General features: G+C 43.6%; 1 protein-coding gene across 2 annotated transcripts in view; it reads left to right on the plus strand.

The window, feature by feature from the left end:
• ERG (ETS transcription factor ERG) overlaps nt 1–15,261 on the plus strand; it is a 286,020-nt gene that overhangs the window by 257,977 nt on the left and 12,782 nt on the right. For both annotated transcript variants that reach the window (XM_070045389.1, XM_030835419.3), the window contains 3 exons: nt 5,516–5,719; nt 6,548–6,628; nt 8,587–8,658. In XM_070045389.1, the coding sequence (XP_069901490.1) occupies nt 5,516–5,719; nt 6,548–6,628; nt 8,587–8,658 (357 nt within the window). The remainder of the gene's footprint in view (nt 1–5,515; nt 5,720–6,547; nt 6,629–8,586; nt 8,659–15,261) is intronic.

A 15,261-nucleotide genomic window follows, 5' to 3' on the forward strand; every position in this document is an offset into this window, starting at 1 on the left:
AAGCCAAACCCTTCTGGTGAAGCCTTTCCCTTTTTTCCTTGTTGGGATCAGTTGCTGCTTCTCTGTACTCCCGTCCTGCTTGGATAACACAGATTTCATTCTGCTTTGTGGATTGTCTTCATGGCTGCCTACCTCGGTAGATTCTCAGCATCTTTGTCTTGGCCAGTTCTGAAGTACTTGTGTATATTATAAATGCTCAATAACTCAGTTAAATTCAGCTTAGTCATTATCCTATGGGTCCTTGGAGGCTGCACATTGTTTTATAAATGTCCATCAACAGATGAATGGGTAAAGAAGATGTGGTACATACATACAATGGAATACTACTCAGAACAAAATAATGCCATTTGCAGCAACATGGATGCAACTAGAGATTATCATATTAAGTGAAGTAAGTCAGAAAGAGAAAGACAAATACCATATGATATCACTTATATGTGGGATCTAAAATAGGACACAAATGAACTTATCTGCGAAACAGAAACAGACTCACAGACATGGAGAACAGACTTGTGGTTACCAAGGGGGAGGAAGATAGGGGAAGGAAGTATTGGGAGTTTGGGATTAGCAGATGCAAACTAGTATATATAAAATCGATAACCAGTAAGGTCCTACTGTATAGCACAGGGAACTGTATTCGATATCCTGTGATAAACCATAATGGAAAAGAATATGAAAAAGAATGTATATATATGTATAACTGAATCACTGTGCTGTACAGCAGAAATTAACACAACTTTGTAAATCAACTATACTTCAATTAAAAAAATAATAATAAAATGAGCAGAAAACCACAAAAATCCAGGCTTAGTCGTGAGGTTAGGTGGCAGGTTCTGAGCTGCATCACTACCTGGGGCAGAGGGTGTGGGATGCCACCCCTGAACAGAGGCAAAGTTGACCCTTGGTTGGAGCTCATCCTGTTGCCCCCTCCCCTTTCTCCTTCACATGCATAGTTGAGGAAAGAGATAAGGCCTTTTGAATCTTGTGGGACCTCGTGAGCTCCCTTCTGTTATGGCGGGTGAGTCAGAAGCAAGAAAACTTTGCTGACCTGTCATGGGCCATGGAGTAGACCTGGAAGCTTCTACTGGGTGCTCTGTGGAGTTGAGGAGTGAGCTGGGACCCCACACACTGACCTGAACCCTAAACAACACTGTCTACAGTGGCACCATCCATGCCTGGCCCAGGGAGTTTGTGGGGAGCCCAGGGTGGGCTCTGCCATCAGGGCAGGGACAGGGCCTCCTGTCTTTTTATCAGTTCCCTGCCCAGAGATTCACGATAAGTGCTTACACCTCAAGAGTGTGGAGGACAGACACCCAAAGCGGGTAGTGAGTGTAGGGGAAGTACAGGGGAAGGACAGGGGATGATACCTATTAAGACGGTGGGCCCCAAAACCTAAGAGTCACGTGCTTTAGGCTGAAGAGTTTGGACTTGCCCCTTGCAGACTGTTCTCTTTGCACCTGTAGAGTAGGTCCAGAGTAATGGCACCCTATGGACAGGTTGGAAAGGAACATCTCATTTACTCTTATCAAGTGACCATATTTTGTTTTTAATATTCTTTGCTGATAAATGTATAGGGCAGAGGTATGGAGATCAAATTCCAAAAGGATACAGGAGTAACCTGACTTTGTGTAATTTTATTCTTTTCAAACGAAGCAATTTCCATTAACAAACTGTATAAGAAAGTGACATTAAAATATTATACTCTTGAAAGTTTTATAAAAACACTTTAACAAATATATATATATTATATATATATATAATCCTTTATAAAACCTTGTTTTGATTTTGAAATATAGAGAATACATTTTTAAAAATAACTTTTTAACCCAAGTATTATATGTGTATTGTAGGAAAGAGAGAAGATAAAGTTTAGTGAAAAGAAAACTTTTAAATCTCTACTGCCTTTGTTTCAGAGACAGTAGTTGCCATTTCACTGCATATCTCTCCAAAATTCTTTCCATGGATATGTTTATATTTCTTTGCAAAATATAATCTACCATAAAGTTTCAAACGTTTAAATTTAATCTATTTTGAACAGTTTTCATATCAATAACTACATTCCGCAGTGTAATTTTTAGTTTCTAAATATCACAGGACTGTTCCTAAATGTACAACAACTTAACTAGTTCTCTTTCTCTGGGACATTTAGGGTGTTTCCAGTGTTTTGCTATTATAAACAACACTACAAAGAACATCCTTGAAAATAAATCATTGCGCACTTCCTCTATGATTTCCTAAGGATAAATTTCTAGAAGTGGAATTTTTAGTTTAGAGACTATACACACAGTTTTTTAAAAGGCATTTGAAATGTATTGCCGAATTGTTCATTGGAAAGGTTGTAGCAATTTACAGCTCACTCCAGCAGTACAAGAGAATGGCCATTTGACCAATCCAAAGTGAGAATTTAGGGATTATAACAGGGCAGGTCAAGGAGGAATTGGTCTCTGGGGTCTTGCATGTGATTCCCTTAAACGAAAATTGAATGAGCCATTACAACCTTGGGCTTAGCGAGGGAAACCAATTAACAGGCACACCAAGGGATGCTGGAGAGATTGGACTTCTTTTTTTGGCTATCTTCCTAAGACGTCATTTGACCGTTTTAACATGAACCCAGGAACTTTCAGGAAGATCTTTATGTATCATTTTTAGAATATCTGTTTCTACCATTAAGAGAAGAAAATGCCTTCCTAGAATGAACTGATTTCTAGGAAGTAGTTACACCAAAACATAGTCCTTCCAGGTTGTTAAATGCAAAACAAAACAAAAAGAAGAGTTTGGCTAATACCTAGCGGTGGAATTTATAGGAAATGGCTTGGGGACCCCTGTGGAAGGGAGGGTCTTCTCTCTGAGAGGGCCATTTAACTGTCCTCTGCACAGAACCAAGGAAAGAGGACTTGAATTCAGGGCATCCTAAGACCAATATATGATCTGTTCCTGAATAATGAGGAGTCATGACATACCATGAGGAAAAGGAAAAGAAGGACTTTCTATGGAAACATTCTGGAGTTCAGAACATTTTATCCCTGAAAGCAGAATGCTGACCCAATGGCAAAGAGCCATCTGAACTTCAGTGACTTGGACAGAGTTAACATTCCCAATACACATTCGGTTTTCGCAGGCTAACAAAATGTTTCCATGTGTTTGGATTGCAAAGGAATATGCACAGCTTTCTGTCAACACTGCCATTTGAGCTTTTGTAGATGTTCTGCGCTTTGTAGCAGAACCAGAGTTCTTAGTTTATAGCTTCTACACATGGGCCCTATGACCAGCAGTTCTACATCTAGGTCCTCACCTAGGCCAGCACTTTCTCAAGCTTAATGTGCGCACAGATCAGCTGAGAATCCTATGAAAATATAGACTCTGATTCGGCAGGCATGTGGCAGCACCTGGGATTCTGCATTTCTAATTAGGTCCCAGGGGAGGCCAAGGCTGCTAGATCCCACAACCACAGTCTGAGTAGTGAAGCCCCAGGGTAGATGGTCTGAACCACTTTAGAATTACCTGGACAGCTTTTAACAACCCTGATGCCCGGGCTGCCCTCCAGCAGAATTAACTCAGAATCTTTGTGGGTGAGACCAGGCATCAGTAGTTTTTTATTGGGACCCAGGCTGTGGACCAATGCAGATTGCTTCACATGTGGGTGGGGAGGGAGACACAGGGGTCTTCATTGATAAGTAAGTGGGGTATATTTGTGGGGGGGTGGGGATATCCGAGAGCAGATTAAATGATGAAATATACCTCCATGGATTGACTTGGACACATCTTGAATATACAGTGCCGAACGCCAAAAGCAAATCAGATACCATTTATGTTAGCTTAAAGGCACACGACAATATATGTACAGTGGATATGGTAAAAGTATTCAGATATGTATAAGGATGATGCACGTATCCTTTCAGGTTAGTGGTTCCTCCTGGAGTGTCCAGGAGGGGAATGGGTTAGGGATGGATTCTATTGGGGTTGAAAGAATTTCTTTCTATTAAAAAAGATATGAGAAAGTAGGGAATGGACAAAATAAGGGAGGGAGGGGGAGGCAGAAAGAGAGTAAGAAAGAAAAAGAAAGGAAAGAAGAAAGGATGGGAGGGAGGGAGAAAGGGAGGAGAATTCTGGTGACTGTGACTGTCTGGCTGTTTCTCACTGTTACTGCCACTGACTCTGGAAACCGAAAATGTATCCCAACAGCACATCGAATGCCCATTCTTGAGCAGCCTGAAACATTAGTAAGACCAAACAAGCTTCTAAAACTATTAGCTAGAAAGCAATTCAAAAGGGTGATGTATTTCCCCCAGCAGATATTTTCACTCACGATGATCTGAGTATCGTGGCACACCTGCCCTCTACGAGCCTGTCCAGAGGACCCAGACTAAGGCTTTCATTTCACGTTGGAAACAGACACAGAAAGGAGAAGCAGCCTCTGGAGGCTGCAGCGTTGAGAGACCCTGGGATCAGGACTCTGGGCTCCTACTCCTTTGCCCAGGTGTCTTTCTGTGCGCAGGGACCCCAGGGAGGAGCCCCGTCTGCTGGCGAGGCGCCCTGGGCACCCCTCCACCCAGGCTGTTTGTGTGGGGTGGTCCCAACTTGTGTTTCCGTTGGGGATCACCTGCTCGTTTTCCCCAGAGACTTGCTCTCCTGGTCATACAGGGTTCTCCTCCCGTATGTGGCAGCAGAGCGTGATGACACTGCCTGCATCCTGTGGGGTGTTTGTGCCCCAGCTGTGGAATGTGAAAGCCCCCCAGCCAGCTTGCCTCCTGCAGGTGTGAGTTAGTTGCAAAACCAAGTTCTCTGCAGGAAAAGCGTGTAACTGACGGCTCTCTCTTAGAAACACTAGCTCCTGGGAAGTGCTAGGGTTCTGGCTGACCTACACATCATCTCCAATTCTGTGGTCAATATCTTTCAGCATTTCAGACAAATACTGTATGGGATTTTTTTTTTTTTGGTAATCTGTAATTAACATCTTCCTGATATGTGTTACTCTTATTTCATATAAAGAAACCAGTAGTTTTCTGAGGAAAGAAAGTTTTCATTTATTCTTATTCATTTTTTCCCATTCTTTTTTAAATTGAAGTATAGTTGATTTACAATGTTGTGTTAGTTTCAGGTATACAGCAGTGTGATTTATATATATATATATATATATATATATATATATATATATTCACACATAAACATATTTTTATATGCATAAATAAAAATTAAAAGAAACTGATAAAAAAAATCCCATCCCTACAGGAAACTTTAGATTATATGAGCAACAGAAGGGCAGGTGGTGTGAATAATCCTAAACTTCCAGAACAATTCACTTTAAAGACAGTGGTCTCTGACTGTGAGTCAGTTGGTCTTCCTCAGACATTCTCCTCGGACTGGTCCCTGAGCCTGGCTTGAGGCTGTGCTTCTGCAAGAGAGGGAGGGGGTGCTCTGGAAAGCTATGGCTGGTGGGAGATCCCACCTGGGATATGGCTCTACCCCAGAAATTTGTCTTCAGGAGTTGACCAAATATGCTTCCATCCCGTTTCAGATCCTATGCTATGGAGTACAGACCATGTCCGGCAGTGGCTGGAGTGGGCAGTGAAAGAATATGGCCTTCCGGACGTCGACATCCTATTGTTCCAGAATATTGACGGGAAGGAGCTGTGCAAGATGACCAAAGACGACTTTCAGAGGCTCACCCCGAGCTACAACGCTGACATCCTTCTGTCGCATCTCCACTACCTCAGAGAGAGTAAGGCAGTCCCCGCTCCCACAGAGAGCACTGTCGAGAGGTCCTTGTTAACGTAAGATGCGAGGGTTCAGCCCAGTTGCCGGCAGCATTTTGCTGCCCTAACCCGATTCCCACTAGTATCTGAGAGAATGCTTATAAGTGATGACTTATTGCGTAGTGAGAAGTAGTCAGCGCTTTTACGAAAGCGGCAAAGTCAACTAGCATTCAGCTGCCTCCTCCAGGGTCCCCCAACCAGGAAGATCACATGCCAAAGGGAAACAGAGCTTTATCTGGTCACACATTATTTCATCTCCATGATGCCCAAATAGAAATAGAAACATTATGGAAAGGCTCCTACTTGATGGGAATTGTGGAGTGTATCTTCCCTAAAGCCAAAGCAAGCTCCCCTTCGTATCCCACTCGAACACAAAATGAGGAACATTTTCACTTGGTATCTTGAGATGTGGCTTAGCCTGTCACAATGGGAATGGCGTCTTGGCAATGAGAGGCATGAATCCACAGAGTCTGCTGCATGCTTTAATATTTCAAATGTCAAGCATGATCAGAAGGAGATAGTAGAGATAGTGCAACAGTGGGTGGTGTGAACTCTTTGGTGTAAATGCTTTGCTTGGCATCCCAACCACTTCTTCCCTGAACTCAATATGGATCCCCATCTAGGTTTTAACATGCTAACCAGTAGCAGGGCCATGGAGAGATTCCCAAGCAGCCCATGATAACAGGATGGGGAGTGGGGTGAATGTTTTCCTTCTTTTTCTTCTTTTTTTTTCAAGGAAGGGAATTCTCTCTCTCTTTTTTCATTTGGATGTTGCTTTTTGTTTTGTTTTGTAGCACCTCTTCCACATTTGACTTCAGATGATGTTGATAAAGCCTTACAAAACTCTCCACGGTTAATGCATGCTAGAAACACAGGTAATGCTGGCCCTGCCCCTTCCCCCCAGGACAAGTATAGGGTTTTGTTTACAGGTTGCATGCTTTACAGGTAGAACGTGGGACAGTCAGTGCATCAGGAAGGCGGAAGTCAGAGGTGGATGGTTGAGGGGTCCCTGGTAGGTTGAGGCTCTGTGTTGGTGGTACCACAGCCTCCAGGCAGGAGGCACTCTTTGGTCTCTGAACACTCCCCCGCTTCCCTTGCCAGTCAGAGGGTTTCTTTGAACCAGGAGATGTGCAGAATCAGCCTTCAGCCATAGCCTCAGCTCACATTGGCTGGGTCACAGTCTGCTGTTGTTAGTCCTCAAGTATGCCCTGTGCTGACTGTAGAAACTAAAAGCATATTCCATGTGAAGGGGCCCTTAGCATGCTCCTTTTTTTCTTTTTTTTCCTTTTAAAATTTCCATTCTTAAAGGAATGTTTACTAGGACAAGCAGGGGTTTTACTTTTTCCTTTTTGGTAAAGTTTTAGGCCATTCAACTTGACTTGAATCTTCTTGCACAGTCTTCGTACATTTGCAAAAAGGCCGTAGGAGGGAATGCCGGTTACTTTGGGGGAGCTTTTGTTGTGAGGGAAACTGTGTTATGACTTGGGAAGATTTGACATTAGTGACTAACTAAATACCTGCTATTCTGTGTCTAACCATTGATGCTACCTTTTATTTATTTATCTATTTTATTTTATTTTTTTTGCCTGAGCCTGATAGAGTTTTAACGTGATGCTTCTTCCTGGCTAACCCTGCTCCCTCCCCTCCTAGTAAAGGCTGAGAGTAGAGGCTGGGCTTTCTGTGGATGAATGTGGCCCTGGTCACACCCATTTCCTCCCTGGTGATGGAGACACTTACAGAAGCATGGCCGCAGGCTGCTCACCCCACTGTTATCAGCCTGCAGGGACCCTCTGCCACCACCAGGCTAGGGAGAAAACCATCTAGTGTTGGAAAGACTTAAGTAACCCCTCATAGGCAAGCCAGCCAGTTCATGAGCAGCCCTCACATAGGAATACAGCCATTTTCCAAAGACTTGCCCTGTTATTTTTAAATGTATGATGTGAGTGAGTCCAGGCTTGAGTATTATAAAGGGATTGCTAGTTGATCTCCAGTAGCCAGAATGTTGTGCTTTTAATCTGAAATTTTAAAAAAATGGCTTTGAGTCAATAATACACTTTTTCAATATAGGTTACACAGTCAGCCCATTAATGACCTTGTGGCCAGAAATAGCAAGCACCTTAGACAAAGTAATTCCCCTGCCTTAGGAAACGCCTCGGAGATACACACACTTTCTGATAACTTCTTAGTCATTTAAAAAGTTTTTAGCAGAGGATGAAAGTGTCAGGAAAGCTCTGACTTCATTATTTTTGCTATTGCTAAACATAGAAGCAATTGAAAAGCAGGACAACAGATTCCAAACGGACTGACCTGTGAAAAGAGGATTACTTCCACTAACAATTTGAGAATTGATTGAGGGAGAGAAAGGGAAAATGTGCATCTGAACAGAGACACGGATTAATTTTTAAAAAGATCCATATATTCTTTGGCAAAATATTTATCATTCTTTGGTGGTCCTTTCCAAGGGCTCTGTAAAATGTTTTATGGGTTTTATACGATTTGAAAATTAAAACACCCACCATAGAATTGTTTTAATAAAATGAGCTTGCAGGGGGATGGGCAGACCCACGGATGGGCTTCAGGAGGAAGCCGTTAAATCAAAACACAAGACGCCTTATGCCGAGTGGGGCACAGAGAGAGTCACATCTCTTCCACCTTCAGCATCTGTTTCTGACCTGTGTGCTAGTCCCTTCTCCCGAAGTCTGGCGTGGCAGGTTCTAGGAGGCCACCTCCCTTGGTTGTCATGGGGCAAAGTAGATTAGGCGCTGTTGCTGAGATCAGATCAACAACCACAGCAAAAGACCTTCACATGTTTTGTCTTTCCTTTTGTCTGCAGGGGGTGCAGCTTTTATTTTCCCAAATACTTCAGTATATCCTGAAGCTACGCAAAGAATTACAACTAGGCCAGGTACGAAAACACCCCTGTGTAATCTCTTTATTGAGAGACATCCCAGGATGTCCTGTGAGGTCCGTGACCTACGTCACGAGACACAAAGACAGCTGATCTTGGATCGGACCCTCTAAACGGTCTTATTCTGCCTCTGTGGATCTGGCGCCTAGAATCAGACCGTTCCATCCAGAGATCACGCAAACAGTCCCCGAACTGTGGGATTATGAGCAGGTCAGCCCCTTCACTAGCTGCTCTCGAAGACAGATGGGCCAGGAAGGCATCCTGGATGCCTGGCGATAAGGAATCCATCCGGTTTCGAGTTTACAGAAGGACATAAGTGTAATCTCTCCGTCCTCAAGGCACAGCACAGAGCAGGAGGCATTCCCCTAACACTAGCAGCTGGTCCTCAGCTGTCACGAGAGCCAGTCTTTCAGAGCAGAAGCATGTAATCAATCATATGTACACCTGAGTCTTACTTTCTGTCTTTCCCGATGATTTAATTAGGTTATTAATTTACACGTCATTCACGAAAAGAATCACTGTCTATCAACTGTCTGTTAGTGCCAAGCACGATGTTAGATTCTGGGAATCTAAAGATGAACCAGACTTTACAAAGCTTCCTGTCTTCAGAAAGCTGGCCTGTTCATTCCACCGTTGTCCATGGAGCCTCCTGAGTGCCAGCCATGGGGGTGCAGCAGAGAACAAGCCCACAGGCACACAGCCTAAAGCTCTAGATGTTTCTAGATGTAAAGCCATCTAGAGCCAGAAACAGACTCACACACATATACATTTAACCTACGGGCTAGGTACCTAGAGCTGGAGAGACAGATATGGATGTTTAACCTAAAGCACTGATTGTATAGTAGAGGCAACACCTCTAACGACAGAGGCTGTGGGAACAGGAAGGGAAAGGAATTCATCCCTCCACGAACGGGGGAAGGAAGCGTTGCAGAGGAAGGACCATATGCCAGAGGAGGATTAGGTGTTGCCAGGTGGAGAAGGAGAGGGTGACATTGGGCAAGCATGGCTCAAGCATCTGTCCCCTCGCTGGGATGTACAACCCCATGAGCTGGATGATACATGCCAGCCTCACAGCTGAGGAAGCGTGATTAGAGCTGTGGGATGGCTTTTCCCTATTCACTCGTGGATCTAGAAGTCACGTCTTCTTAGACCCAAGCTGATGCTCTTGGATGTCTGTCACGTGTCCAGGCTGCCCAAGTCCTAGTTTGAACTGGTCCCAGGCACTAAGCTTGGCGCTGCTGTTTCTTCCCAGTGAAAAAGACGGGGGGGGGGGGCAGTGAGCTGAATAACCTGGGTGAAGATGCTTCTGGGAGTTTTTCTCGCCCCAACACAGCCCTGGTACTGTGACTTCAGGCTGGCAATTTTCTGTCCCCTAACCTCATGAAGTTCCTCCTGGGAAGCATAGTGGAAAGCCTTGGCGATAGTGCTTAGTTACCTCTGACACAGGCCATTTGATCATGGACAAGACCCAGGGTCTGGAGTGAACTAGATTGACCCTAAAGAAACCCGCCGTGGGTACTGAGAAAGGACAATGAAAGTACATGTGTCACGCTAGCTCTAGGCATTCCTGAGTTTACTGCCAGTAAATGGTCCCTTGGGAGGACATGGGAAGTGTAGGAAAATCACCATGATTTTGTGAGTGTTTGAAAGAAGTTTCCATACGTACTCACAAAAGTCAAAGCTATCTGTGAAACATTTGGCCATGGGTTGCGTATTTGTTTGTTTATTTGAAGCAATTTCATGGATGCCTCTGAGTTGCAAAAGCCAGGGATTGTGAGCTGGTGTCAGGGCTGTGTGGCCGCATGAGTTCGTTCAGCACGATGGTCGGAGCAGCCAGTCGGCTGCCTGTTGCTTCCTAGACGGAACAATGGGTCCTGGAGCTCCTTTGCTCCCTATTTGAGGATATGGTGGATTTGGAAGATATGGCGCGTCCAGGTGTCAGAGAGGAGAGTGGCCGGGAGGTCTCTGGCTGGGACACCCCTCTGTGCTTCAGCCCAGGGGGAGACAAGGGTGGCAAACACTAATCCACCTAGCAAAGCCCTGATGATGCTCTTTTCTTGGGTCTGTCATTCGAGTGTGACTTGGAAGAAACTTGATTTGTACCAAAATACGTGTTTTGGTGATTGCTGCTGTGATTCTGAAAGGAGATACAAATATTAGTGTCTGAGCTACAAAGAACTGAAAGTCAGAGTGAATGAGCCAGAGAACGGTTTGCTGTCAGCCAGACTGAGGGATTCAAACTTGGAGAACAGACTTGTTTGTATACCTTGGGTGGACCAGTGATCAACCTTGCAGGAACAGTCTTGTGAGTGTGAAAGCTTATAACGGTGCAGTTGGAGAAGTTTGTGACGGCTCAGGGGGGATGGGTGTTGTACATCATTGGGGGAGGGGTCACTGGGAATCTGACCGTATCCCTTTGGTTGGTGGGTATCTGACTGCTTTCGAAAGAGCTGGTTGCTGACTTTCCTTGGGAGAGGTCCTTGGGTCCTTGGGGACAGAGACCTGAGTTCCCGTTCCCCTGCACTCTTGGTTTACTGTGTCCATCCATTTCTCTAATCCCACATCCACGGAGACAGAGGACTCCTTCCTCCCACCTGTGTCATCCTGCTGAGTCCAACTTCCCAGTGTCCCCCCCCCACTTCCTTCCTTTCCTTCCTCCTAAAGTAACCACCCCCGTCTACCTTTTCTTCTTGTCATGGCCCAGCTTCGCAAAAAGATCATTTATTCCAGAGTCCCCTTACTGCCTGCCCTGTCCAATTACTGGGTCTTTTCAGTCCCCCCCCCCCACAATTGTCCGGGACTGTTCAGTGACCTTACAGGATAACACGTGATGGACAATATACTCTTTCGTTCATGCCTCAATCCCCTCTCTGCCTGTGCTTGTTCCTATTAATTTATCCAGATTTTCCTGATTCAAAATGCACCCTCTTTCACGATCCCTTTGTTGAATTAGCATTTAGATGAGTCTCTCCTCTCCTCTTAGAAAGTGCTAGCACATAGGCAGATCCATTTACGTTCTTTTTTTATGATCGAATTTCATGGTGTCGCATGTGTTTCTTGGGTAGTCAGTTATTATGACCAGAAGCCCTTTCCCCATCTCCCCTGTAAACACCCTCCTTCTTTGCTGAACACATGCTTTTTTTGGGGCCATGGCCCCTTGAGGCCTCAAGTGACATAAACAGAGACAGGTCTGACTTAGAGAAACTTGCAAGCTGGTTTTGGACCTCATGATGTGAACCCTGCTTGGCGTCCTAGGAGCAGTGTATGTGAAAGCTCTGGTGTGTGCCCAGGACGATCTGTAACCCCATCCTCCCCTCCTCCGTCACCATGGTAATCCATGCACCATGATACCCATCTAGGATTTTATCGAAGGAGACTGGAGACTTGGGTCAGCAAGTGCAGCCTCGACTTTCCCTTTTCAGCTGGCTCTCCTCAAGGGTTTCTCGGAATCTGCAATGATTCCTCCTTTGGAGTTTGCAGCTCAGTGCCATTCAGCATCTCCAGTCATAGCAAGATGACGCAGCCAGTGCACTGTGTCCTCAGTTAAGTAAAGCCTGTATCACAGCAAATGGCTGAAAATGCATTCTTGGCTTTGCCCTAACTATACTCTAACCACAGATCTGTACATCTGTACGCCTAGTTGAAAAGGGAAGGCACAATGCCCCCAGCTCTCCCTGTCTTTGACAGAGGAGTTTAGAAGACCCTAGGGAGAGCTAGAGGAAGACAAGAGAGAGTGATTTAATCATGTCAGTCGGCTTTGACCCTGAAAATTCCTTGCATTAAATAGGGGTTTATAGATTGGTTTAGGCCAATAGCTCGGTCTTTGTCTTTGCCATTAGCATCTAAGTTCATTGAGAGTGGCAAAATTCAACCTTTCACATCCAGTGCAACCAGGGACCTCCAGAGTTACTTTGTACATGTGGCATGGATCCCCAGCATGAGGATAAGCTCTCCCATGATCCAAGTTCTGGTCCTTTAAAAAAATAAAGTGGTGGGTAGATGTCAAGAGGGCTAGTGGGCTGTTCTTCAGTAATCTTGATGAAAGGAGAGTGTAAAACTTGGTGAACTTAATCCCGCACGAAGGGCAGCAGGGATGCTTGCTTACATCATTGATGTCTAGGGAAGGGAGTGGTTGGGGGAAGGAGTCTCATTCAGAATCAGGAACGGATCTTGACTCCCCGGAAATAAACAAAGGTGCTGGGGTGGAGGGGGCCAACACCAGTCAAACTCCCTATTTGTAGTTTTCATGGTGTTTGGTTTAGATCACGGCATATAGCATACTTCTTTGGTAACCCTCAGCTGCCTGTGAAATGGCTTTTATAAAGTTGTTTTAAAACACTGTCTGTTACAGAAAAAAAATAGCAGAACCCATGCCAGAAAGCAGCTGTCCCTGACACAGGACCTTCTGCCAAGTCTAAGAGTTAATGACCTTGAAGATTAAAGTTGAAGAGAAATGGAGAGTGGATTGAAATGACCACCAAAAATGCAATGTATACTGTGTTCTTCCTAGAAGTCTTATGATCTACTCTCCGTAAGAGGCAAATAGCAAATGTACACAGAGTAATAATTTTTCAAGGAGCCAAAAAGCAGAACTGCTCAAAACTGGCTCTGCTTTGAGGTGTTGTAGCTGCTGACAAGGTCACTGAGATGATTGTCTCCCATCTCAGCAAGCCTTAGTTCAACACCCCCCAATGTCACATCCCACAGGAGGGGGGCTTGGTGCCCATGGCCTGTGATCTGTAGCTGATAAGAGAACACTGGAGCAGAATTTCATGAACAAAAACAAAAGCCCACTTATCTTCCATGGCAATATGTTCATGAACACATTAATCATTGTTCATATAAACATCTCCAGTTCTTGGCAAAAAATCAGACTTGGAGTTGTTTAGGGCCTGACGGATTTTCAAGGGAGGATGAGACACGGTTACACACTCAAAGAAGGACTTTATGAATTAAGAGTTTCAGAATATTTTCATATTAGTAGTTTGGTGTTTAATTTCTTCCAGTCACATTTCATGGGCAAAAAGTAGTAGCAGACTAACTACTGACACTTGCTATTAATTCCATTTCTAATGTTTCAGGTGAAAGCATTCAATCTAGAACTCTTTCCACACATTTATTTGTGTTAACACACTCAGATAGCATTTCTGAAATCCTTATCTGTAGGAACACAGATTTTTAGAAAAGAATAGTGGAAATTGTCTAGAACAGGCTTTCTCAAACTTCAGTGTACACCCAAGTTAAATGGGACCATGTTAAAATACAGATTCTTTTTATAATTGAAGTATAGTTGTTTTACAATATCATGTTAGTTTCAGATGTACAGCAAAATGATTCCGTTTTATATATACATATAAAACTGTGTGTGTATATATATATATATATATATACACATGTATATATATATTTTTTCTTTTTCAGATTCTTTACTCTTACAGGTTATTACAAAATATTGAGTATAGTTCCCCGTGCTATACAGTAGGTCCTTGTTGGTTATCTATTTTATTTATAGTAGTGAGCATATGTTAATCCCAAACTCCTAATTTATCCCTCCCCCCCTTTAGTAACCATAAGTTTGTTTTCTGTGTTTGTTTTATATATAAGCTCATTTGTATCATTTTTTTTGTTTTCTGTTTTGTATATAAGCTCATTTGTATCGGGTTTTTTTAGATCCCACATATAAGTGATATCATATGATATTTGTCTTTCTCTGTCTGCCTTACTTCACTTCGTATGATAATCTCCAGGTCCATCCATGTTGCTGCAAATGGCATTATTTCATTCTTTTTTATGTCTGAGTAATATTCCATTGTGTATATGTACCACATCTTCTTTATCCATTCCTCTGTTGATGGACATTTAGGTTGCTTCCATGTCTTGGCTATTGTAAACAGTGCTGCAATGAACAGTGGGGTGCCTGTATCTTTTCTAATTATGGTTTTCTTCAGATATATGCCCAGGAGTGTGATTGCAGGATCATATGGTAGTTCTATTTTATTTTATTTTTTACCAGAATCTGGTAAAATGCAGATTCTGATTCAATAGATCTAGAGTGAGGTTCTGCATTTCTAACGAGCTTCCAGACATTGCCGATACAGCTGGTCTGTGGAGAAACAAGGACCCAGAACATATTTCTGGATTCTCTTGCTTTTTCATTTGGTAGACAGAAGCCCCATGTTGATATGGCTGTCTGCTCCTAAAGTAGGGGAGATGCTGTTACAGTTGCCCTGCTAGTAGATTTTTCTTTCTGAGACAATTCTCAAATTGAAACTCTGCCTAACCATTTTCTAGACAAAATGCAACTAGATGAGAATCTGTGTGCAAATGCTCCCAGCGACTTAAGTTGAAATTTAGTTGTAAATTGATAGCAACTGCAGATTTAATTCCCACGTGTAACCTCAACACCAAAAAAGTGAGAATCTGAGGAACTGGGTGGGAAACGCTTACAGTCCAAAAATACAGAAATGCCAGTGGAGAGGGAGTGGTGAGCAATAGGAGAGTTTCAAAAGAAAAATTATCGAATTCAACCAAAGCTCTGGAGGGTAGGATTTCACGGACCACACTAGTCGAGATGCTTGTAGCCAAACAGACCAAATAAAT

Source organism: Globicephala melas, chromosome 4, assembly GCF_963455315.2.
Source record: "Globicephala melas chromosome 4, mGloMel1.2, whole genome shotgun sequence".
Lineage (NCBI taxonomy): Eukaryota > Metazoa > Chordata > Mammalia > Artiodactyla > Delphinidae > Globicephala > Globicephala melas.